Source organism: Archocentrus centrarchus, chromosome 17 (genome assembly GCF_007364275.1).
Source record: "Archocentrus centrarchus isolate MPI-CPG fArcCen1 chromosome 17, fArcCen1, whole genome shotgun sequence".
Taxonomy (NCBI): domain Eukaryota; kingdom Metazoa; phylum Chordata; class Actinopteri; order Cichliformes; family Cichlidae; genus Archocentrus; species Archocentrus centrarchus.
The window spans coordinates 22,826,631-22,852,275 of NC_044362.1; the positions used below are offsets into that span (position 1 = coordinate 22,826,631).

Consider the following 25,645-nt stretch of genomic DNA (forward strand, 5'->3'; position numbering starts at 1 on the left):
CATTCATTTTCTTTTCTCCCTCTGTTTTTATGTATTTCTTCCTATGTAGAACATGCCGATGGTCTGTGCTACAGGCTGACAACTGTGTGTCCCACAGTAAAGCCACAAACTCAGGGACTAGCCAAGGATGCCTGGGAAATCCCACGAGAGTCACTCCGGCTGGAGGTCAAACTGGGGCAGGGCTGCTTTGGAGAAGTTTGGATGGGTAAGAAGCAACTAGTGCCATACTCAAGCACACAGTATGAATGATACTGTTTATTGAATCGACCCTGCAGGCACAGAACCCACTGCTTCCATGCCATTTTGGGTCAGCAGCGACATTATAATAAAAAGACGTGTCACTCTTTAAGATGGTGGAAGGAGGACAACTTCCAAGGGAAAAAGCTTTTGAAACCCTTATTTTGGGGCAAAGTCATCAAACCTTTTGATTAATGACGTGTTTTGATGTTTTTTGGGGGTTTTTTTTAAATCAGATTTGACTGATTCTATTTCATCATTTGAATTAAAGTCAGTTTAGATAATGTTTAACCCCAAATGCCCAAAAATAAGTGCCTAGAGGCATTTCAAGACACTGCTGGGTGGCAGTGCTTGCTTCTAGAAGGACTATAGTAAACAGTAAAACTACTAGCAGTAGAACAGAAGTACCCTGACTGTGAAGTGGAGCTAGATCATTTTCTTGCCCAGGAGCAGCAACTTTTTGTTTTTGTGTGTACACAAAGTAAATACACAAGATGCTGTCTCGTGTCTGTCTGGATCCATTTCTGCTCTACCAGAGCAAGATAACATTTGGAGCTATAAAACAGATGCTGCTTTTTACTTTAGAGAAAGTTAAAAACTAGCGTGAGCGATTCAACTTTTGTTCAAACCAGATTAAAACAAAGAGGATTTTTTTTTCATGCAAAAGTACTCCTGACAGTTCCTACATAAATAGATTTGTAGTTGAATAGTTGCTAGAACTATGTCAGAAATATTTTCGGGCATAGTTCTAGCAGGAACTGGTGTTCCTGCTAGAAATAGGAACTTTGCTTAGAACGCTGTTTCCAAAGAATTGTTGTTACAGGAGGAGGTGGTGCAGCACAGTTGTAAACATGACCCTGATGAGCTGCTGTGTTTCAAAAACTTGTTTAAAATTTGGATATGTTGTCTGTTTTCCTTTCAATTGAATGTAGGGTTTGAATGATTTGCACATCACTGCATTCTGTTTTCTTTCCATTAATATTAATGAAATTATTAACAGGGTTGTAGATGGCATCTGTTGAGGGATACACTGGGATTGGCCCACGGCTTCCAACAACTGTGCATCCAAGCAGTAATTCCGATGTTAACATCTTGTAGACACAAATCCCCCCTGTAGTACTGGCGTTTGACACAAACACTTATGAATTTGTAAAGAATATAAACAACTTTGTGGACACAAACTTACAGCCATTAGGGCTTACAAACATAAAGTAAATGCCCACTGTGCAAAATTTATGTGTGTAAATTTAATGAGAAAAAGAATTATACTGGTTTATATTAGTATTTCAAGTTGAGTGGGACTAACGTCAGAAGATGGCTTGTCTTGCTGCCCAACCAGCACACAGCACACTGATGTCAGTTCTGATTACTGACTGCTGTAGGTTTTCATCCACACACACAGAGCTCAGTAATCACAGGTCACTTCCTACGCTTCTTTTCATTGGCCCGCATATGAGACGGGGGGGCCTCTAAGCAAACACGACTCTCTTTCATCGCTGAGTCTTTAATTAAGCCTGCCCTGCAGCAAGCCTCGACCTGCAAGCTTCCACTGAGCAATCCCAGGAATCCCTGTCTGTCTCTCAGTGCTCCGTCTCGTGATGTTTTTCTGCTCAGCTGCAACGTTTTACTGGAAACTTGTTTCTGCTCATGCATTTTATTTTTTAGATGTTCTTTAAGCACTCATCACCTCACGTTATTACTTATAGATACTGCAATTGTCCTACTATGCCCTTCAGCTTGTGTGCATGCGTGCAGTTTGTTTGCTATGATTCATTCGTGAAGATCAGCCCTCTGACGGAAGCAGTAGATCTCCTGCCTCAGCTCATTGTATATAAGCAGAGCATGAGTAAGTGGCTCTCAACCAGGAAGTGGTTGAGATTATTTGAGCTGCCATGTTCTCTCCATACATGGGAATACAGCCAGAAATTTTCAAGACAGCTGATTTTCAGATTGACTTTTTAATTACTTAAAAAGGTTTGAAAAATGTGGCTTTTAGTTTTTAATAAACTGGAAGTGTCTTGTATTTTCTCTGTAGTACCTTTTTAAGCTGCAAAATGACCTTCTGAAAATGTAAATGAATGATCATTTGTTTCTTGTTTCATCTATATTCAGGCACATGGAACGGTACAACCAAGGTGGCAATCAAGACCCTGAAGCCGGGCACCATGTCTCCAGAGGCTTTCCTGCAAGAGGCTCAGATTATGAAGAAGCTGAGACATGACAAACTGGTACCTCTCTATGCTGTGGTGTCTGAGGAGCCCATATACATTGTTACCGAGTTTATGGGCAAAGGTAAGAACTGTTCAAATTCCCAAACCAGAACTTATAAAGATAAACGCAAAGGAAATTCAATTAAATTTATTTGTATAGCCCAATATCACATGTGGAGGTTCGCAGGGCTTCACAGGCATAAAAACATATGAAAGCATAAAAAGGGGGAAATTAAAAAAAAGGTTGTTTATGTATTAAAAAAGATATTTAAACAAACAACTTATCAGAAGTCCATACATAAACACATGAAAAAGTATAAATAGTCCATCCAGCCATCCATCCTATATTTAAAAACAAAACCCATAAAACACATAGAAATATGAAAAAAAAAACAAACTTGGAAGGAGAAGGTCATTATGATACTGATGAAGAAAACTACACTTTGTATCTGCTAGATTAATGAATGGGGCTGAACTCACTAGTAGGTACAGCTGTACAGTAGTATTATTAGTATTAAGTGGAAACACTAGTTAAATCCCAGATTAAAAAGGTATGTTTTTATAAGTTTCTTGAAATTATTGGTACAGGTTGCTTCCTTAATATTTTGATGTAGTCTGTTCCAGAGTTTGGGGACATAAACTGCTAAAGCTGCATCCCCATTTTTTTCCTCTGTGAGGAGTATTGAGTAGCTAATTTGGCAAGGGACGATCTGAGATGGTGAGTTGGGATGCAAAGTGTAAATGTCAGACAGGTGAGATGGTCCAAGACCATTTAAGATTTTATAAATTAGTATTTTAAAATCAATTTTGTAGGATACTGGAAGTCAGTTTAGTTTGCTAAGACTGAGCTGGTTTACTTGCTGTTACTGGTTTCCATTAATAACCTTGCATCAGAATTCTCAATAAGCTGCAGCTTATTGATGTTTTAGAAAGTCCAACAAAAAGGGAATTGCAGTAATTCAGTCTGTTGGAAATAATGCATGAACATTTATTTATTTTTAGGGCCAATTCAAAGAATTTCCTTTTTGTCTTCATTAAATTTTAAAAGTTTGCAGTCATCCATGTGTTAAACACAGTCCTAAAGAATTCAGTACATCATTTCAGAAACACAGAAACACATAGCTGTGTATCATCTGCATGGATATGCTAACAAATGTTAAGCTGTCTGACGTTTCCAAGTGGCAGCATGCTTACGGACAAAAATAACAGACCGAGACAACTGCCCTGTGGAACACCACAGGAAAAGTCATGAATGTTTGATACCTGATCTCCACAGGTGATTAAAAATTTCCTATCAGTAATATATGATCTAAACCATTAAAGAACATTATCAAACAATTATGATGTGACTGAAATGCAGACTTTCAGCTTTAATTCAGAGGTCTTTTTTTCCCATTAAATGCATTAACTGTTTAGGAATTACAGCCATTTTTGTACATATTCTCCCATTTTTCAGAGGCTCAAAAGTAATTGGACAGACAAACATCATTTTAAATATAAGGATTGTTTTTAATATTTGAATGGCAATCTTTTGCAGTCAGTTACTGCCTGCAGTCTAGAACCCATGGGCATATCATCAAGTCCCTGATTTCCTCCCTTGAGATTAATTTTTTTTTTTACTGCAGCCCCTTTCATTTGCTGCTTGTTTCTCTTCCTTGAAAAACTCTTGGGTTGCTTTTGCAGTATTTTTGGGTGATTATCCATTTGCACTGTAAAGCACTATCCAGTCACTTTTGAAACATTTAGCTGAATCAGAATAGAGATCAAAGCCCTGTATCCTGCTACTTCTATCAGCAGTTGCATCATCAGTAAAGACTAGTGACCTGGTTCAACTGGCAGCGATAGACACCCATAGACACCATTTGCAGTGACATTTCTTTGGGGCTTGTATTTAAGATTACACTGAAAAACAAAATAGAACCACTTTGAATCAACTTCATATATTACGCCTGCTTCATTTGTCATGTAATAACAGCAGAGCAAGCCGCACCTGGTTATGAAACTGTTCATCAGTCAGTCCAATTACTTTTCCAATAATTTCTGAAAACGAAGACTGTGTATAAAAAATGGCTGTAATTCCTAAACAGTTAGTGCACAGATTTTGCCCTTCAAGCATCTATTGATTGATTGATTGATTGATTGATTGATTGATTGTACGCTACCACAGTGGATTTGAAAATCAGAGGCAAAGCTACAAAAATTGTGTCCAACAAATTATGGCCCTAGCTGTATGTTCATGACGAGTTTGTTTGAATGACTACAACTTTGTGATAATTAAATTTTTTTTTTTCCAAAGGCAACCCCTACTCCCAAGAGTGAGGCAGGAAGTCCAGATATCTTGGAAAAGAAAATATTGATAGACAAACTTGGAAGATTTTCTTTTTCAAGGAATAAATGCAGAAATCTTAAAAATTGAAGTCCACTTATAATGATCATAATAAGTGTCTGTTTTTCCATAAGTGTTTCTGTGAAAGATCTTCAGTTACCCTTTAACCTCAGAATACTAAATGCAAATGTTTTCAGAGCTCATATAATGTTATTCTTTACCTCAAAGCTCTTTTCAGAGCTGTTCCAATCAATAGCCACTGATGTCATTCTGATTGATTTGTTTAGCAGATCATATGTATGTAAAACAAGAGCAGCAATGTTTTTTTTTCCTTTCTTTTCTAAAATCTCAACTTGTTAACTAGTACAGAAGTTTAATCACCATTGCCAAATATTTATAGTAACATAATAAATATCTAATTTCTTAATCTGAGCACACTAAACACACAAAACCCTTCCAGTCAATAACTTGCTCATCCCTGCACCACAGTATCCCCAGCAGTGCAGCAGCCTTGAAAAACACATCACAGTTCATTTGAAGACGTCATGTGCAGGTTTTAACAGTCATGGTGCCTCCTGGTTATTTCTGCTTTGTGATACTGAACTGTTGTGTCAGCGGCTGCTGCATTTATTTTTGTGTTGTCTTCATACACAGTGCAGACAGATGTATTGATTCTCTTGACAGCAGTCTTCTAAACTCTGGCAGGTAGTTTACTGGACTTTCTGAAGGAGGGAGATGGGAAGTATCTGAAGCTTCCCCAGCTAGTGGACATGGCTTCACAGGTAGGATGAAAACTCACTGTTTAAATGCCAACACAGGTGCAGCAGCTCCCTGTGTCTGTTCCCTGCCCAGCTGCTCTTTTTAATTCTGACTGAGGGGAGAGATTATCATACATCAGCAATGCAGCAAAGAAAGCTCCGTGTGGGCATGGTTCCAAATGTGTGTGTAGGTGTGTATGAGTCAAATATTCACGCCCTGCGAATAAGGGTTTCAGTTTGTTCTCCATCTGGTTGGAATAATTTATTTAATATCTACCTTTCCCCTCTCTGCCTCATTCTCTGTCACAATGTGCGTCTCCTCTCTGCCCCCACCCCCCCACCCCCCACCCACACACACACACACACAAATACACACCACCACCCCCTACCACCCCCCACACAGCTCTACACCACTGTGTGTGCCTCCCCTCATTCTCCACCACTTAAACGCTGCTCACCAGAGGCCATTTAAGCTTGCTGGTTCAGTCACCTGCTGCGATCTGCTCTTAATTTGCCTCTTCACACATACGGGCTCCCCTCTCCACTCATCAGAGTAGTAATTTTTTTTTTTGGTGGCGGCGGGGGGGGGGGGGGGGTAGACTGAAACAGGCTGAAACCCAGAGAGGCCACAGAAGGAGTTGAGAGCAAGTGTGAGAAGGTCTTGAATGGCTGTGTTTAAGATGTTTGTGCAGATGTCGTTACTGTTATTGTCACAGATGCAGAGTTTCTTGTTCAGATTTTTATTTCTGTGTTATAGGTTGCTTTAAAATCTGGTCCATACCTACATTTGGTTATTTTACCTAAAACTGAATGGCATCATTTGTGATAAGTTTTTCTTTTTTCTTTTTTTTTTATGATTGCACTTTTACTTCCTGACACTGTTTGAAAAATGCCATTATGCTCTGTCCAATCCAATCCCATCCCAGATTGCAGACGGCATGGCCTTCATTGAGAGGATGAACTACATCCACAGGGACCTGAGAGCTGCCAACATCCTGGTGGCAGATAACCTGGTCTGCAAGATCGCCGACTTTGGCCTGGCTCGTCTCATCGAGGACAACGAGTACACTGCCAGACAAGGTGTGTGACAGGAAGTGGATGCAGTTGGACACACTTGTCTGCACTGACTATAAATAGAGAACATGTTTATTCTGAGCTCTTAATGCCCATCCTGAACCATCAGTTTAGTTATGACTGCATGTTACTGGATTTAGAGCTTAAAAGAGAGAGAGAGTTGTTACAGCTTCTTACTTATCAAAATTTCTTCTAGTAGTGGATTGATGGTTGGGCAAGAAAGCAACCTGAAGGTGTTATTGTATATTTGGGAGTTTTTAAAAAATATTTAATGGAAATTTATGAAACATATAAACAATATAATAACCATTAATAAAAATGCTATTTGCAGCCCCACTACCACAATTTAGACCTTTTTTAGGGACTAAAAATTTATGAACAGTTACTTTGTTTAATTTGGCCACAAATACTCATATTTAGAGCTGAAAGGATGGTTCAGCAATCAGTTATTAAAATTAAACTTTTCTAATCAGTTGACTGATTTGGCATCCTGATGTGCAGATATGCTGCTTTTTCACAGTTTCTAACATTTTAAAAGTTTAAACCATTAATTTATGAACTGAGGAAATTGTCAGCAGATTGATCACTGATTAAAAATAGTCATTTTTACCTTTTTTTATGATTGACTGTTCTCGCTCTTTCCTTTTCTTATTCCCAGGTGCTAAATTCCCCATCAAGTGGACAGCACCTGAAGCTGCCTTATATGGACGCTTTACTATTAAATCAGACGTCTGGTCGTTTGGTATCCTGCTGACTGAACTTGTGACCAAGGGCAGAGTACCATACCCAGGTAAGTGCAGCACATGCAGATATATATAATGTACTTCTTTACATGTTTTATTCATTTTAATTTTATTGTAAATCTTTTCTCCCTAAGTTCTTTGCTTTAAAGCTGAATTGAGTGCTCATAATGGTTTCCCCAGGAAATCAGAAACCAGTTTTGTGTCGTGAGTGCTCCAACACGCTGTTCTCATCCTCAGTCAGCTAGAGCTTTTTTTTTTTACCCTGCTAATCAGTAATAGAAATACGTGTGTGTGTGTGTGTGTGTGTGTGTGTGTGTGTGTGTGTGTGTGTGTGTGTGTGTGTGTGATGTGAGTCAGCTCAGGTGTTTAGTGACTTGTCAGTCATGGGGAAAGTACCCTTTCATTTTTGATCCAACTTCTTATCACAGTCTCCCACCTCCTTTCTGCCCCCTGCTGTGGGAGATCAGGACTGCAATGCGTGTGCTGTTAAGTGTGCTTAACCGACACTGATCACAGAGCATGCCATATGGAAGACTTAGCCATCTCTTGTAGAGGTCCATCTGGCTCCAGTGGCCTTCTTGGGTTCAGTGCAAATTATTCCTCTAATTATTTCACCCCATATCTGCAGATTCAAGATGCTGAAGCCACTTGTTTGGCTTCTTTTTAAAACTGTAATGTGTCTGTAATGTGTGTGTGTATGGTTTTACTGTTCTTACTTGAATCCCTTGCTTGACAGTGCAGGTGTTTGGAGGCAGGTATGCCAAGTGTCTGCATTGTAATGTATCATTCCTTTTCTATTTTAGCTCGATGGTGTGTGTATATATAGATTTCTATAAACATACCTGTGATAGACATGTTATTATAGCTGAGGTTTTCACATGCAAGATATAAAAATCATGCTACTACATCAGCATCTGACATATTGCTGTCACCACATCCTGGTCTCAGCAGTTGCTCGGGGCTTTTCCTCTCCTCTCCAACTGTGAGATAATCTGATCCCCACTCTCCCACAGAGAGATGGAGGGGGGAGGACGTGGTTATGCTGTGACCATGCCACTGACTCTGTGTCATAACCTCTTTTAGCTGCAGTTGAGCTCCCCATGGAGCTGTTTCTGTGCTGTGTCACAGAGTTCATGATCTCTGTCTTCCTGTGTTGGGAAGGAATCCACGACACTGGTGCTCTATTAGGGACGTGGAGATAGAGCCGTTCATTTAAGAAGAAGAAGAAGAAGAAGAAACAGCCTTTATTGTCCCACAGATTGGAAATTTGGGTGTAACAGCAGCCGCAGTTATTATAAATATAAGTAAAAATATAATAATTCACACTATTAAGAAAAGAATATAAATATATATAAAATCAACAAACAAGATTAACCTTAATACTACTAATAATAACACTATATACAATGTACATGATGTGCCTGTGTGTTGAACCTTAACAGGCCGGACTATTTACAGTATATTATATATTATCCTACATTGTGTAGGTTATTGTGGTTTTTGTTGGGAGCAGTGATGATTATAAAGTCTTACAGCTGCTGGGAGGAAGGATCTACGATAACGCTCCTTTGTGCATTTAGGATGCAGCAGTCTGTCACTGAAGGAGCTCTCCAGCTCAGCAACAGTTTCATGCATGGGATGGGAGACCTTGTCCATCAGTGATGTTATTTTGGTCAGAGTCCTTCTGTCTCCCACCACCTGCATTTAGCCGATTTTTTTGTTTTTTTTTTTTTTTTTGGGTTCAAATTTTGAGTAAGAAACTGGATTAGTGTAGCCAGACATCCCTGTGAGAACACTGGAATACCTGTATTGATCCCAGTTTATTTCTGCTAACAGTGTTGTCTCCCTGTATGTGTTTTAAAATTGACTCAGTCTAACAGGAAATAATGAGTGAACTTCCAACTAGGTCGCTGAGGTTTGTAAGATCTTTTTTCCTAACCACAGTGGCCTGCGTGGGCATATAATCCTGCTGTCAGCTGCATGATGGCAGCGTTTTCTACAGTCTCAGGCTGCACACTGAGTTATTTCCTAATCAAAAGTTGTACCAGTTTTCTTGACCAGAAAACTTTGGAAGAGTCCCTCTGTTTTCTCATATCTTAAATAATCTACACTCACCCACAGAGAGGAGTAGTTAGATTGATGTGAAAGTCAGCATCTATTGGTTGATTTTTTTTTTTTTTTTTTTTTTTTTTTGGAGGAGTCATTATTCATTTATATTGCTTTTATTAAATTTCAATAGCTAAAGCTCCTTTTTTGTGTTATTATTATCACACACTTTGCTGCATCTCAGTGGATTTTAAAATTAGTTTTCACTGCTGGTCTAATGTAATCTGTTGGTTATTAAACCACAATAAGAGCAAATAAAAAAAAAAAAAAAATCTCATCTTAGTTAGATTACTTGGTTGAAAGCATCACAAAGTAGCTGGTCTAGCTATTGTACAGTACTGTGGAAAAGTCTTGGACCAGGCCTCATTTCTTTATATTTTGCTAGGAAAATGGGTGCAGCATTTCATTGAAATGAGTGTGCAAACATTCATGGAAATACAGTATATAAGACAAAATATTCGTGTAATTTCTTTAAGTAGTCTTCAGAAATTGTTCTCCAGGCTTCTTGGAGGACATTCAAAGCTCTTCTTTGGATGTTGGCTGCTTTTTGCTCCATTCTCTGTCAAGATGATCCCACACTGCTTCAATAACGTTGAGGTCCGACCTCTGTGGAGGCCAATCCATGACTGAATATACATTGTGTGTTTTTCTATCCAGGTCTGTTTTTACTGCACTGGCAGTGTGTTTGGGATCATTGTCATGCTGAAAAATGAAGCTGCTGCCTATCAGATGCTTTCCAGTATTGGAAAACCACGACAGAGCCTCCACTGTGTTTTACAGATGGCTGTAGACACTCAGCGTTTGCCTCTCTTCTGACCTCTTCCGCACATATTGATGATGATTTGAACCAAAAATTTTAATTGGGTTCATTACTCCATAAGACCTGTTGCCACTGATTTTTTTTTTTTTTCTCCAGTGCATTTCTTGCGTAATCTGGAATATCTCAGCCTTTGCTCGATGTTTCCCTTCCTTAAGAATGGCTTCTTTAAGGTCACCCTTTCAATGAGACATTCCTAATGAGACTTCAGTGAATGGTAGATGGATTAAATGAGTGGGGCATATACATGTGTCAGGTCTTTGCTGGATTTTCCCCCCTATTTTTTAAGAACATGACTTTCAGATACTGTCCATCTGCTTTAGATGTTCAGTTTTCTCAGGTATGTTTAAGGACACACATGCTGAGATATGCCAAGTTTTCAGCTAATAACTCTTTGGGAGTCACTTTGTTGGTGCAAAAATACTATTTTATGCCTGTCAAACTGTTATTTGTTTATTTATTTTGCTTGTTTGGTTTGTTTTGTTTTGTTTTGTTTTTTGTAGATTCAGCTAAAGAAATGGGGACAAATGATGCGTTTTTATGGCAGTCTGCTTATAATAAATATCCTCCATCCATCCATCCATCCATTCGCTTCCGCTTATCCTGTTCAGGGTCGCGGGGGGGCTGGAGCCTATCCCAGCTGTCATAGGGCGAGAGGCAGGGTACACCCTGAACAGGTCGCCAGCCTGTCACAGGGCCAACACAGAAAGACGAACAACCTTTCACACTCACATTCATACTCTCATTCACACCTATGGGCAATTTAGAGTAGCCAATTAACCTAACCCCAGTAAGTGCATGTCTTTGGGAGGTGGGAGGAAACCGGAGTACCCGGAGGAAACCCACGCAAGCACGGGGAGAACATGCAAACTCCACACAGAGAGAGGGAGAGGCCTGGGCCAAGGTGGAATCGAACCCAGGGGACTGGAGAGAAAATGGGTAAAAGAGCAGCCAATGTCCAAAGAAAAACGTTGAAAAACCTTCAGAAAGCCTGAAGAACTATTGCTCAAGACCACTTAAAAAGATAGTCTGACTCCTTGGAAGCAAGAGATAAAGAAATGAAGGATGACTCATTGCACAGTAATACCTCAAATACACACACCTGTACTTGAAATTATTACAGACAGGTAATAGACAGATTAAAATAGACAGAATAAAATAATTACCTTTCGATATCCTTAGTTGTCACATGTTTGGGATCATTTAAATGTGGACATACTAAAATAAAAATAAATTAAAGAACATGAGCTTTAGAGTTATGAAATGAAACCACACATGTATGGAAGTTTGTTCCCATCCTTGAGAGTGAATAGCTTTGCTCGGCACATGGAGTAGATGGTGCAATCCCTCCCTTTTTGTGTGTCTGCAGTGTGAATTTTTCTCACCATAAGGTCATTGCCCTACTTGGGTGAAATAAATGAATTGATGTATGAGGGAACTTTGTAATGCATTTTGGATAACCCCACTATATAGTGGCTGTCCATTTATATTACATTTCTCTGTATTTCTTTTTCCAAGGCATGGTGAATCGAGAGGTACTTGAGCAGGTAGAGCGAGGTTACCGCATGCCCTGCCCACAGGGTTGCCCCGAGTCACTCCACGAGATGATGAAACAGTGCTGGAAGAAGGAGCCGGATGAAAGGCCGACCTTCGAGTATATCCAGTCCTTTTTAGAAGACTACTTCACAGCTACAGAGCCACAGTACCAGCCAGGAGACAACCTCTAGTTGGGGGGGGATTTGGGGGAGAACTCTGGCATATCGGGGTACATCAGTGGAGATCAACACTCGGGAATACAAATAAGTTCAATAAGGCTGCAAATGCTTTGCTGAAGCTGCAGAAAAATAATTTTTTACAAAGTTTTCTATAGGAAACTGGCATACCTGACGCTGGCTTTTGGAAGTGGAGGTCTGTCCCTTGTGTACCTGGGGACCAAATATGTGGGGAACTGTCTAAGCGTGCAGATCAGTGCCGGCAGGTTAAGCTCTGAGAACTTGAATCACAATAATGCATATAGGCTGGCCACAACACTGTGATCCAAATTTTTTAAATTAATGGTTACTTGCATATGCATTTTTTTTTTTTAATAAACTTTTTTAATGAGAAGTTCCCCCCCCCTCCTCCACCCCCCCCCCTTTTTTTTTTATTTTTCAACAAAAGTCTTTGATATTGGAGTGAGATCTTTTATATGTATATGAGTTTGGTATGAAAATGTAGGTTGATAATAACAGACAGGTGACAAATTAAAGGAGGAGGAAAAAATACTGCATTTGAGAGTCGACATTTGCAGTGATTAAGTGGGCACAAAAAAGGCCAAGGATATTTTTTTCCCTTTAATTTATCAGCCATATGTATGTGTTCAGTGACCAATAACTGTGTGAAATGTTAAGTATGTGCTCTGACTGTAAAGCTTCGGCGTATTATGAGGTGGAGTAAATGAAAAAAGGTGGTACTGTACGAATGCAAGAATGTACTACGAGATCAGCGCAGATGTACATACAGTATGTATAAAAATGTATTTGAGCAGGTGTGATGAGGTGGATGATTTGGGAGTAAGAAGTGTTTTGTATGATTCTTTTTTAACACAGTCGCTTGAATCAGAACTTTTCTTTTTCTTTTCTCTCCCTCCCCCCATTTAATCGGGGACTTGAAATCATAAAGAGGTATTTTGATAATTTACGAGTGCAAACAGTTTTTCCTGATTAACATTTTATAACAAAGATTAGACATTTCAGCTGTGAAATTTGATTAAGTTTGAGTTCATTTTTGTATCAGATTTGCTTCTTGTCTATTTTCCTCTGATTGCTATAAAAGATCCTCACAGATTTCTCTTCATGTTGCACACATCTGGTTCAGGGGTCAACACACATGGGACTGTGCGTGAATCTACACTGTCCTTATTTCTGTTTTTGCTTGAGAGAAGTTTTATCCAAAGAGACAACCTCAATCAAGTATTCTCATAGTTTTTAAATGCAGCTTTGCAAAACCGTGTGGTGGTGTTTAATGAAGCACCTCAAATGGTATTTGCATGTGAACAGGTACCCCACTGCGATTTTCATGTTTCATTTCCCAGTGGTACAGATATATCACTTCACGTGTGAGTTAACTAGAACCAGACAGACAAAGCAAACACCTTGCACACGCTGTGTTCCAGACAGGGCTTTAGTGCTTTTACAGATCAAAATCTAATAAATTCTTAGAAGGGCTTCCACTCTCTGTCCAGCTGTGTGTGTGTGCCTGTGTGCGTGCGTGTGTGTGTGTGTGTGTGTGTGTGTGTGTGTGAGAGAGAGAGAGATGGGAAATTTGGGGCAATTCAGTATGAAAGCTATAAAGATGTGAACTTTTTTCTTTTTTTGTTGGTAATTTTTCTGTTCACTAAAAGAACGTGATTGTTCTTGGAAAACAAACAAAAAAAAACATGGGGACTTGAACTAGTTGGGACATGAATAATGAAATTAATGAGATAAGTTACTAATATGATTTTTGTACAGGGGAAAAACTAAATAAAAGGTTTACTCAAAGGTTACCTTTTACTTTTTTGTGTTCTTGACAAGTGATCCTCACGAAGAGTCTGACACAAGACACCAAGATGTTTTCTTATGCTCTGTAATTATTATTTTTTATTTATTCACACCATTTGACCGCAGGCGAGAAGCACGTTTTCTTCTTCACTTTTAATGAATACAAGGATTGCTGACTGTTCTATTGTAGATTTCAATAAGATGATGCCTACGATACAAACACAGTCGAGCTGTGTTTGCAGAGGAAGTGCTGAAGAAGTAGAAGACACCGCAGTATTATTCATCTTCAAACCTGCAAAGAAGGAGAACATGCATTATCTCTGTAAATAATCTCCAAAATCATAGTAAAATTGATGAATTGCGTATTTCGCAAAGATTCAAGCACACATTTGCTCTAGTCCCTCTCTCTAATGACAAAGTGTGCCAATGTGTGCTCTGAAGGACAAATACTAAAAGTGGTTCAAGGGGTTTAATTATTCTGGCTCTCACCTGACCATCTCTTTGTACTTCTCCAGAGCCTCCTGGGCCACATACTGGATGAAGGCAGGATCCTGCAGCTCCAGCTCACTGGGAACAGTGAGGATAAGTGGAGGAGAGTTTAGGATGTTTACCTCCACCTTGGTCTCATGAGCAGCCTCGTTCTGTTCGCCATGGCTCTCTGGTGCCACCTGGAGAGTGGAAGAAGTGATTTAACATCAAGCACTGCCATGCAGTGGCATATATAATAAAGCCTAATCTACTTTTAAGATTAGGCTTAAAACTTTTCTTTTTGATGAAGCTTAGGGCTGGATCAGGTGACTGAGCCATCGCTTAATTAAGCTGCTGGGGACTTCCCATGATGCACTGAGCATTTCTTCTTCACTTCAACTCTTTCCAGTTTGTGTGTTTATACACGACTACTGTATTTAATCTTTAGTAATTATTCAACTTTACTATAGTTTGCCTTTTGTCGCTCTATGCTCGCTTCTCTTTTTCCTCACCTTCAATGGTTTAACTCTCCACATTAATTTTATTGCATCTGTTTCCCTCTTTATAACCCTTTCCCTCATTCCTCCTCACCTTAGTGATGCGGAAAATGTTTTGTGGAGTGCTGCTGTTGCTCACAGCCTCAGCCACCCAACTGAATTCAGCTGCCATGTTGCTGAGCCAGTTGACTGTTTCATCAGTGTGGTGCTGGACTATAGACAAGATCTCATCATACTGCTCTTTGGAGATATCCACTAGCTGGGAAACTTCATCCAGCTCCACATGCAGCTCTCGAACACTGGGACACTCTGGAGCCAAGAAGAAGAAGATGAGATTTTTATGTTTCAAAACATCAGCTCAAAGAAGTGTCACACCTGAGGGTGGTGGTTGCTCACCTGTGAGCAGAGCTCCTTGGCAGGCTTCACACTGGTTCTGTAGCTGCCAGCATTCTGATGTCTGTCTGCGAAGGGATCTGCACAACTTCCTGTTCTGCAGGAAGCGAGGAAGACTTTGTCTCTCTGCAACAGAAAAATCTCTGGTTAGGTTTTTTTTTTTTCCTTCATTTACTGACATGGTATTTAGTTGTTTGTTCTTATATCTAAATAAACAAATATCTACAATGTACTGACTTTACAAATATGAAAATATATTAAGAAATTTTTTGCATTAAAATTAAAATGACTTCAACCCAGTAGCTCCCAACCATGTGAAACTGGGACCAAGGAATCTGCAACCAATCCAGTACCTAAATTCATATATGCAACCAGAGAAATCTGCACCTGTAGTCTTTATATCATATTTTTAACCACACTGCCACAAGCTGCTCAGCTTAGTACTACCTTTCTTCTTCTCCTCCTCCATTGTCTTGTGGATATCATCAAGCACCTGGGTGACCACAGCTCCAAACTCCTCCACCACACTCTTGCCAAAGTCAAAGAAGGATTCCAGTACTTCTTCTAGTCCCACACCCTGCAAGAAGCCTGAATCCTGGGCAGGGTCATAGGGATCAGAGGTGGTTGCTTCTGTCAGGACACCAGTGTCGTTCAGGAAGGCTCTTTGAAGGGCTTTGTCCAGCCTGTTGCTCAGCTTAGACACCAGGGTGACGCTACGGTTCACCAGCGTGCCCACTTTATTGATCAGTCGGTTGAAGGAATCCTCAATTTGGGTAACCTCTGAGTCTGTGTTGTTGTCCTGGTTTACCAGGATGTCCCCTGCTTCCAAACTGGGTTCACGGGGGCCAAAGCGCCTGGAAACTCTTTTAAAAAAGTTTTCCACCTACAAAATCGAAATGATGGAAGTAAATTTTACTGCATTTTATTGTTGGCTACAGTTGTGATTTATAGGATAAGGGTCACTGGATGATTCAAATAAAACATCCTTTTTAGTCTAACTAAAGCAGGATGTTTCAGTTCATTGGGTATCAAGTACCCTTGTTAATATATGGAGGACCAAAACTGCTGAAATGACAAATGCATAAATAAATAATACCAATGTATAAATGATTTTTTTATAGTATTGGCAGGAGTCCTGTACCTATAGATGTAACAGGTTACAAGCTGTGTCATATGTACCACCAGCTATAGGATGAGACATCTGTCACCTTGTATACATCATTGATATTTATGTTTTTGTCTCAGTGTGTTTTTTTTTTTTTTTTAATTAAGGAAATGTAAAAAAGAACACAGAAATAATGTGGGGAAATAACTGGGGAGAAATGCAAAGGGAAATCAATTTAAAAAGTAAATTTATAAATTAAAAAAATAAAATTGGGAAATAATTAATTGAGGGAATTAATTCAAGAGAAAAAATATGTGGTCATTAATCCAAATGGTAATAACAATGTAACTAAGAAAATATTCAAAATTATTAATTACTAATGCCTAAGATTTTTTTTAATGTTATTTTTCTTGTTTAATGGTTCATTGTTTTTTAATTCATGTCTTTATTTGTACACTTTTTTAAATTTAATATTTTTATTTGTATCTATTTAATTTTAGCCCTCCATATTGTGGCACTGACACTGCTAAAGCATCCAGGTGATTTGAGTTAACATTAATTAATGTGAGGTAGTGAAAGTACAACAGTCAAACCTTTTAATTTTGTAACATTTTATTTCTAGCACCATTATTTGAAGGTCGGGTCATGAAAGTGTGAATACCTTAGTATGGAAAGTAGAAAAGCCCCTGCGGCAGGTGGAGGTATAGAAGGTTTTACAAGCATCCTCCAGACAAGGTCTGCACTCCTCCCACTCAGACTGCAGCGACTCCTTGCATTGCTCCTCTGCCTCTTGCAGCTTCTCAGTCACCTCCTTGGCTAGTTCAGCTGCCCCCTGGTGGCGGAAACATGAATCTTTACTATATTTACATCATTTACATGAATCTTTCTGTTTTGTAGGAAAGATACCATGGGTCTTGCCTTCTTCTTGTCGCTACTGTGTCTCAGAGAACTCATCAGGTGTTTGTGCTTCTCATCATTCCTCCACATCACTTCCTTCATCTGCTTCACCCCGTACAGAGCTCTCCTCACCTCCTCATCCACAATTTTCTCACCATCCAGTGACAACTCTGAGAAAGAGAAGAGGAGAGAAATCTGGGTAAGACCTAGCCTAAATACATTATTAAACTTTAAAAGTCTAAAAGTGTGAACAGTAAGCAAATCTCCCAAAATAATCTATTCTTTCAAAGTTAGCTGCAACAATCTCTTAACAAAAGACTTAATGAAATAAATTTGTGTAAAAGTCTGTTGTATCTATAAAAACTGCAAATGTAGGGCACTACAGTCACCACTTGGAAGAGTTTCTGCTCTACTAACTCACGCTTTAAGGCGTCCTCTGAGATGTCTTTGGCATGGTCTGCCGGAGCAGAGTTGAGGACACCCAGTGTCACCAACAGAAGTGTTAAACCCAGCAGGAGCTTCATTCTGGAGCTCAGTCACTGTGACTAATGAAGAGTCTGAAAGGATATACCAAGAGTGGTGCAGGGGTTATGAATGAAACTGACTGACACAGCCTCACATTTAGATTTAACCACAAGTAGGTCTAACCTTTACACAAACACTTTTCAAAAGCCCAAATTAATGATTGTTATTCAATTTTTTTTTTTTTACAAAGTTGAGTAAGCAAATATATTTTTAAAAAGTCTATAACCCAAAATGTTATGTTTATTAATATATAGCCCAGTCACCTGTGAATCTTTAGTTGTGAGATGTAATATGCAAGTATCTGCTGATGTAAATGTAACATATGAATAGAATAGAATGCCTTTATTTGTCATTATATAGAATGTACAATGAGGTTGGAGAGACACAATTTCTAAAATATAAAATACAACTTCTAAAAATATACAGAAAATAAAATAGAATGTATAAAAATATTTAGACTGCAAAAAATAAAATAAGTATATACATATAATAATGAAGATGGTGAGTATTGCCCTGGTGAATGAATGTTGGATATTGCACATTATAAGAGTGATAGATATTGTTCAGTATGAAGAATATAATATTGCACAGAGATGTGGGTATTGCACAGTTAGAGTGGGTGAGTGTGTGAGTTCAGGGTGGTGATTGCTCTGGCGAAGAAACTGTTCTTGAGTCTGTTTGTTCTGGCTTTGATGCACCTGTAGCGCCTGCCAGAGGGCAGCAGGTCAAACAGGTCAAAGTCAGGGTGTGAGCTGCTCTGGATGATGTTTTTGTCTCTGCTGATGCAGCGGGAGGTGTAGATGTCCATCAGGGAGGGGAGAGGGCAGCCAACGATTCTTTGTGCTGTCTTGACTACCCTCTGAAGCCTCCCCCTGTCGGCCTCAGTGCAGCTGCCGTACATACTGTGATACAGTACGTCAGCAGGCTCTCAATGGATGAGCAGTAGAAAGTCAGCAGCAGGTTTGAGACCAAGTTGTCCTCAGGAAGTGAAGTTGCTGCTGAGCCTTCTTGATAACAGCTCAGGGATGAATAGACTTTAGGTCTCAAGACTGGAGCAATGATGTCCCATACAGAGTTATTGTAGTTTTGTATTTTCTAATTAGTTTTTGATTTTTGCTTTGCTTTGACTTTTTTTTTTATTCTATTTAAATTCAGTTTCTTTCCAGATTGGGTTTGCTTGTTTCAGTTTAGTTTTTATTTGAAAATGTTTCATTTTAGTTGAGTTTTATTATTTTTGGTGTTAGTTTTAGTCTTTGTAAGTATTATTGTATTTAGGTCATATGCTGAAGGCAAGATTTAGGAAAATCAGCAGAGGTATTAAAAAGTGCATAACTTTTTGAAATCAGTTGACTCACAATCTTGTAGACATTCAAAGTCTCAATAAACATGTCCATCAAACCCTCATCAGGCACGCTGTGATAATACATTTTTTAGGCTATTTCTTTTGTATTTTTATTTTATTTTAGTTAGTTTGCCATTGTTCACATGATCATTTCACTTAGTTTATTTTTTTAAGCCTAGTTCTTATTATTATTTTAGTTAAATTTAGGAGTTTCTGCTCAAATCTAATAATGACTCATTCATGCATACATACACAAATCCATCTTCATGTTCAGAAAAAAATGGGTGCTATCTAGTCTGATCCACAAAGTTGACAGGATTTAAGTCTGAGCATGAATTATCATCAACATGGTCATAGGAAGTCTGCCACTTGGTGGTGCTACACATCTGCTGGGAGCTACAAAATCCTCTCTCCCTCATTCCTGGACATCAGACATATGGGAGGTTTCTTAGTTGATTTTAGTTTGTTAACCTACTGGAAGACTTCTTTTATTTAATGATTACATTCCACCAATAATGTCCTGTGCAGCACAGTGATCAATATTCTGCACTGCATTAAAAACAGCTGTAACTTATACTGTTTAGACTAAAGGTGTAGTCTACTATAATATGTATATACACACACTCCATGACTAGGCATTGTCCTTTATCGTTTGTATCCTTTTATTCATTTGGCTGGCTGAGTTGTGTTTTTGCTTTAAGCCACACCAGTGTAAGGTCAGCAGCAGGGGGTGATCACCAAGCAAAATGCATCACAGGGTCAAATTCACCTCAAAACTCTTACAAACTGTGTTTCCATCTGGGACATCTGCTGTACCAGGAGGTAACAAAAATGTACAAAAAAAGGAAACCTTGGAAAAAAAAATGCTGTAATCATTTTGTGTTTATTTGCCAGTTTGGTAACAGTTAAATCATCATCCTGACTTTTCTAGAGTCTTGCACCCCAATTTTAAGCCATGTGAGTTACACAATTCAGCATTCAACAGGGATTTACAGTAAATAGGGATGTACTTTTTTCATTTTGGATTGAAACTGCCGATAAAGGCTTCTCTATTATATTTTAGAGTCTCAATTTTTTTTCTTTAAATATGTTTAAAATAATATAACTGTAGCCCTAACATGTACTGCTGACATGTCCATGGTGTGCCTCACCTCTTGCCCTGTAAGAGCTGGGATAGGGTCCAGCAGCCCTGACCTTTATAAATGCTTAAAAAAAAAATGGATGATACAACTGTAGCTGAGCTATCACACCTCAGAAAATCTAGGATATCATTTTCAAAAGACAAACTAGCGAAAAAAAAACAATGTTTGAAATATTAACATAACATTAAGAAATATAATAGCTTACTGAAGCTTAATATAAAATGCAAACCAGACTAATTAAACAACAAACATAACAACAGAGCGATTACAAGTCACACAACTCACCAGCAGAAGACCGAAGGTGCTCCTCTGCCAGCAGAAATAAACAAAGTGGTTGGCATGGGCAGGAGTCAACAGGTTATCTTGACCTGACCAGATCTATTTGTAGTCTTTCCACTTCAGCTTTATCCTATTACTGTCTTTGCTTGAGGTTGATGCGCGTTAATCCAGCACCCGTCACGCTGACAGAGAGGCTTGTTTTCTACAATAGATTGCTGAGTCATATCAACCATACAGTTGACTTGCAGGAACATTAATTTATTTGATGTAACAGGGTTTCAGCACGTGTCAAACAAGACTAATCCATCAGAGGCCAAAAGTCTTGTATGTGTACATAAGATCAATAATCATTAGATCAAGAGACAGAAAGGTTCAGATGAAGTTTACTCTGTGGTTGCCTTTTATGTGAGGTGCAGATAAGTTGCTCCTGAAGCACAGGTAAAAAAAATACACACAAATCTTTACTTTGAAGTGATACTTCAGTCTGTTATATATCATGTGAACAGATGTCAATCCAGCCTGTTTGTTAGTAAAGGGGAACAGTCCTCTCTACAGAACACTGTTTCCATGAAACGTTTTCACTCCTGGTGAAATGTGAGGGACTCTTTCACTGCTGCCCCCATCGCTCTCAAAAATGTGCCCTCTTTGCATGGTGTGACCCAGATAATAGAGTCCTTACGGATAATAATCGAAAACAGCCAGCGCTTCAGCCTCACTGACACCTTCAGCACCTGGTTCCTATAACACTGCAGGGAGAAATTGTTCTTCCCATGTCTTCAATGGCTGATCAAGACATAAAACAGTTCAATGTAAAAAATGGCTCTTGGTTGTTTAAGATTACAAGCATGCAAGTACTCATCAAGGAATATACATAAAATATACATAAAGAGAATTTAAAATCAAAAAGAAAAAAAAATCAACAGCCATAGGTGAGATGTTTTCATTTGTAAATTGCATCATGGGTGTTGCCTTTTAGCAAGTTACAGGATTAACTAACAGCAGACTGAAGACTACATGAGTGACTGTGTGTAACTGTGTGTGGACAAAATAATTAATTTGTTAATTATTTAATGGCACTCATCGGACATTTTATTAGGTGCAAACTGTTTAACTGTTTGTTAATGCAAATATCTAATTGGTCAAGCACATGGCAGAAACACAATGCATTTAGGCATGTAGACATGGTCATAGTGACTTGCTGAAGTTCAAACTGAGCATCAGAATTGGGAAGAAAGTAATGTATGTGTCTTTCAGTGTAGCCTCCTTGCTGGTGCCAGACAGGCTGGTCTGAGTACTTCAGAAACTGCTGATATGCTGGGATTTCCTCACACAGCCATCTCTAGGGTTTACAGAGAATGGTCCAAAATATGACACCCAGCAGTTCTCTGCGTGAAAATGCCTTGTTGATGGCAGAGATCAAAGGAGAATGGCCAGACTGCTTTGAGCTGATAGGAAGGCAACAAAATCTCAAATTCAATTCAGTTCACTTTTATTTATATAGCGCCAAATCACAGCAACAGTCACCTCAAGGTGTTTTATATTGTAAGGTAAAGACTGTACAATAATAGTAAGAAAACCTTAACAATAAGATGAAACCCCACCCCCCCACCCCCCATGAGCAAGCACTTGGCAACAGTGGGAAGGAAAAACTCCCTCTTAACAGGAAGAAACCTCCGGCAGAACCAGGCTCAGGGAGGGGCGACCATCTGTCACAATTGGTTGCGGGTAAGGGGAGGGAGACAGGACAAAAGACACGCTGTGGAAAAGAGCCAGAGATTAATAATTCATGATTAAATGCAGAGTGGTGTACAAATACATAAAAAGTGAAAATGGGTGAGTGAAAAAGAAGCATTCTGTGCATCATGGGAACCCCAGAGCAGCTTAAGTAAGCCTACTAGCACAACTAAGGAAGGGTTCAGGGTTACCTGATCCAGTAACTGTGTAAGTAAAGTTTTAATTCTAATCTTAAAAATAGAGAGGGTGTCTGTCTCCTGAATCCAAACTGGGAACTGATTCCACAGAAGATTTGCCTGAAAACTGAAGGCTCTGCCTCCCATTCTATTCTTAAATACCCTAGGAACCACAGTCAGCACTCTGAGAGTGATGTCCTCTATTGGGGTGATATGGTACTATGAGGTCTTTAAGATGAGATGGGGCCTGATTATTCAAGACCTTGTATATGAGGAGAAGGATTTTAAATTCAGTTCTGCAGATGATCAGTTAGCTGTTTTACAACTACTCTTTCAAGATTAATAGACATGTTGATCGTTTGGAGGAATTAATAATTGAAGTTAATTCAGAAAGATCTATTGGAGAGAAACAGTCTAAATAAATGTCAGTAGTACTGAAAGTAGCTGTACATAATGATACATCTGTGAGATGGTTATCAATCACTTTGTCTCTAATGGTTAAAATTTAATGTGTGAAGAAATTCATGAAGTCGTTAGTAGTTAAGTTTGAAGGAATACTTTGTTAGCCTGGTTACAGCGCTGAAAAGAAACCTGGTGTTGTTCTTAGGACTTTTTAACAGAGCAACAAACTCTTTTTCCAGACTAAATTAAAGTCTTCTAAATTAGTGAGACATCATTTCCTCTCCAGTTTATGGGTTATCTGGTTTAAGGCAGATGTCTGTGAGTTATACAAGGGAGTCAAGCACTTCTGAATTGAGGCTTTCTTTTTCAGAGGAGCTACAGCATTCAGAGTCGTACATTGTGAGGATGTATCCCTATTAACAAGATAACTGACCTCTGTGGGAGTGTAGGTAGCTGCTCTGCACTGTGTTGGCACATGCCATTGAATAACATAATAATAATAATTATGTCCTTAGACTTAGTCACAGCACTTTCAGAAAGACTTCTACTTTAATAATAAAATACTGAAAAAATGTTGCCTGTCTGGTGAGTCTCGATTTCTGCTGCAGCATTCAGCTGGTAGGGTCAGAATTTGGTGTTAACAACATGAAAGCATGGATCCATCCTGCCTTATATCACTGGGTCAGGCTGCTGCTGGTGGTGTAATGGAGATATTATCTCTGCACACTTTAGGACCTCTTTGTACCAATTGTTTAAACACCACAGCAAACCTGAGTATTGTCTGCTACAATATTCAGGTATGCTGTGGTGTACCCATCTTATGATGCCTACTTCCAGCAGGATAATGCACTGTGCCACAAAGCTCAGATCATCTCAAACTGGTTTCTTGAACATGACAATGAGTTCACTGTACTCAGATGGCCTCCACAGTCACCAGATCTCAATCCAATAGAGCATCTTTGGGATGTGGTGGAATAAATCTGTAGCATCTGTGTGATGCTACCATGTCAACATGCACCAAATTCTCTGAGGAATGTTTCCAGAACCTTGTTGAATCTATGCCATGAATAATGAAGGCAGTTGAAGGTAAAGAGGAGTCCACAACAGTGTGCCAAAAAGTGATCATCTGCCAAAAAAAAAAAAAAGATTGCCAGTATTTAAACTGTAAATGACTTGTTGACATGTCTTTCATGAATGATATGAAGCCATTTTGAGCCAGAAAGAGCACAACGAGATAGAACCTGCAATTCCTTTAAAAAGCATCACTGAGATTACAAATCTCTTTGTCATCAGAGAAGTGGTGAAGAGGGCAGCCGAAATTGCAACAAATATAACATAACAGCTCTGTAAAGATATTTTAACTGTCAAAATGTGGTAAATTCTCTCTGCGTCTTGACAATTCTCAAACTTCTCCTTCCTCCCAGGTTAAGAGCTTTGGTGTTGTTTTTCAATAGCACCTTCAATTTTGAAACACATACAACTAACAGTATTGCTATTCTTGTACATGCTCTGGTTACATCCCGTAGTGATTATTGAAACTCTATTCTCTCTGGCTTACCACACAAACTTTTTCATAGACTTCAGCTGGTCCAAAATGCAGCTGCTCGTGTCATTACCAGAACCCCTTCCACAGAACATATTGCTCCTGTCCTTCAAGAGCTTCACTGGCTTCCTGTAAAATGCCACATTAAGATTCTGCTTCTTTCAAGTCTCTCCACAATCTCGCACCTCCATATCTCTCTGATCTTCTGCACATTGCCACTCCTTCCTGTACTCAGAGACCCTCCTCCTCTGTTAGTCTCGTTATACCATCTGCTCGCCTCACCACCATGGGCGTTAGAGCTTTCATCTGAGTGGGCCCTCATCTTTGGAGTGCTCTACTGCACCAGATTTGCACCATTAATTCTCTCCCTATCGTTAAAGCCAGTCTTAAAACACATCTTTTTAATTTTGCCTATTCTGTTTGATTTTGATTTTATGGTGTCTTGACTTTTAATTCAATGGTGTCTTCCAACTTTTATTTTATCCAGACTGTGACTTTGTAATTTAATTGCTTGCAAGGTGTCCTTGGGTGTCTTGAATGGCGCCTATAAAGAAAAATGTATTATTATTTTTATTATTACTAAAAAGGACTGGACTGATAAGAATGTAGAACACAGAATGATACAAAGATGCAGAGTCATAACAATACTTGCAAAACAGGCATAACCCCTTCATAAATTCTGTTGATTACAGTCTTTTTACCAAAATAAACAGGGCTATTAGATATTAAAAAACAAATACAAACATTGGGAGTCACTTTTGATACGACACCTGTACTAGCAAGGTGTACCTAATAAAATATCCGTGAGTGTATTTATGTATTTGCTAAATTTGTTCCTTTTTCATTTTATTCGAGAAGTAACACATCACTTCTCGAATAAACTAATTTACTCTTGGATACCAAACGAGAATAAATTGAAGAGTGAACATGTTGTACTCACATCCTTAAATGAATACAGCGCTCTCCATATCTCACTGGTATTAACTTTGCTATACTTTCCTCTAAGTGACCAAAAGTGTGACTGCTGCAGTTTCTCAACTTGTTTAATTGCACATATGCGAACTAAATTTTTGAACTCTTTTTTTTTAATGAAATCAAAATAAAACTATAATATGGAAAATCTGAAAATAATTTAGAAGCCCTCCATTTTGTACATTTTTTTTTGCCACACTGAGTTCTTCTTCAGTCACTCGCAGCTTTTCAGAAAAAAAAAAGTTAATCCCTAACGGAGACAAGAAAATTTGAAATGGCTATAATTCAGAATCATTTCCCCATATCCACACTGAGGAAATCACAGTCAATCCCACAATGGCAGCTGTGCGCAAAGGTGTAAACACATAATACGCACCC

At 38.9% G+C, this 25,645-nt stretch overlaps 2 protein-coding genes across 4 annotated transcripts in view; one reads left to right on the forward strand and one right to left on the reverse strand.

Annotated features, from left to right (window-relative positions):
• Positions 1-13,788, forward strand: part of yes1 (YES proto-oncogene 1, Src family tyrosine kinase) — a 36,804-nt gene extending 23,016 nt beyond the window's left edge. The window contains 6 exon segments of the mRNA XM_030751107.1: positions 50-205; positions 2,350-2,529; positions 5,479-5,555; positions 6,458-6,611; positions 7,264-7,395; positions 11,790-13,788. Coding sequence (XP_030606967.1) covers positions 50-205; positions 2,350-2,529; positions 5,479-5,555; positions 6,458-6,611; positions 7,264-7,395; positions 11,790-11,998 — 908 coding nt within the window. The 3' untranslated portion in view covers positions 11,999-13,788.
• Positions 13,789-13,861: 73 nt separating this feature from the next.
• Positions 13,862-20,564, reverse strand: clul1 (clusterin-like 1 (retinal)). Of its 3 annotated transcripts, none has more exons than XM_030751111.1 (9): positions 20,447-20,564; positions 17,574-17,709; positions 17,174-17,322; positions 16,917-17,087; positions 15,598-16,033; positions 15,154-15,276; positions 14,852-15,066; positions 14,282-14,460; positions 13,862-14,084 (listed from the first exon to the last, which is right to left on the reverse strand). In XM_030751111.1, exons 2-9 carry the CDS (start codon positions 17,674-17,676, stop codon positions 14,069-14,071), a joined length of 1,392 nt encoding a protein of 463 aa, XP_030606971.1. In that variant the 5' UTR covers positions 17,677-17,709; positions 20,447-20,564; the 3' UTR covers positions 13,862-14,068. The 3 variants fall into 3 exon arrangements, with proteins under 3 accessions (XP_030606971.1, XP_030606970.1, XP_030606972.1); XM_030751110.1 differs by having other exon boundaries at positions 17,162-17,322; XM_030751112.1 differs by lacking the exon at positions 13,862-14,084 and having other exon boundaries at positions 14,278-14,460.
• Positions 20,565-25,645: the final 5,081 nt, after the last annotated feature.

Excerpts from the sequence above, each read along its gene's own strand:
- clul1 (XM_030751110.1), bottom strand. The coding sequence starts at position 17,676 with ATGAAGCTCCTGCTGGGTTTAACACTTCTGTTGGTGACACTGGGTGTC. Across the intron at positions 17,088-17,161 it reads AGAAGAAGGCAAGACCCATG|GGGGCAGCTGAACTAGCCAA; the intron begins GTATCTTTCCTA and ends TTCCGCCACCAG. Across the intron at positions 16,034-16,916 it reads TTTCTACTTTCCATACTAAG|GTGGAAAACTTTTTTAAAAG; the intron begins GTATTCACACTT and ends TCGATTTTGTAG.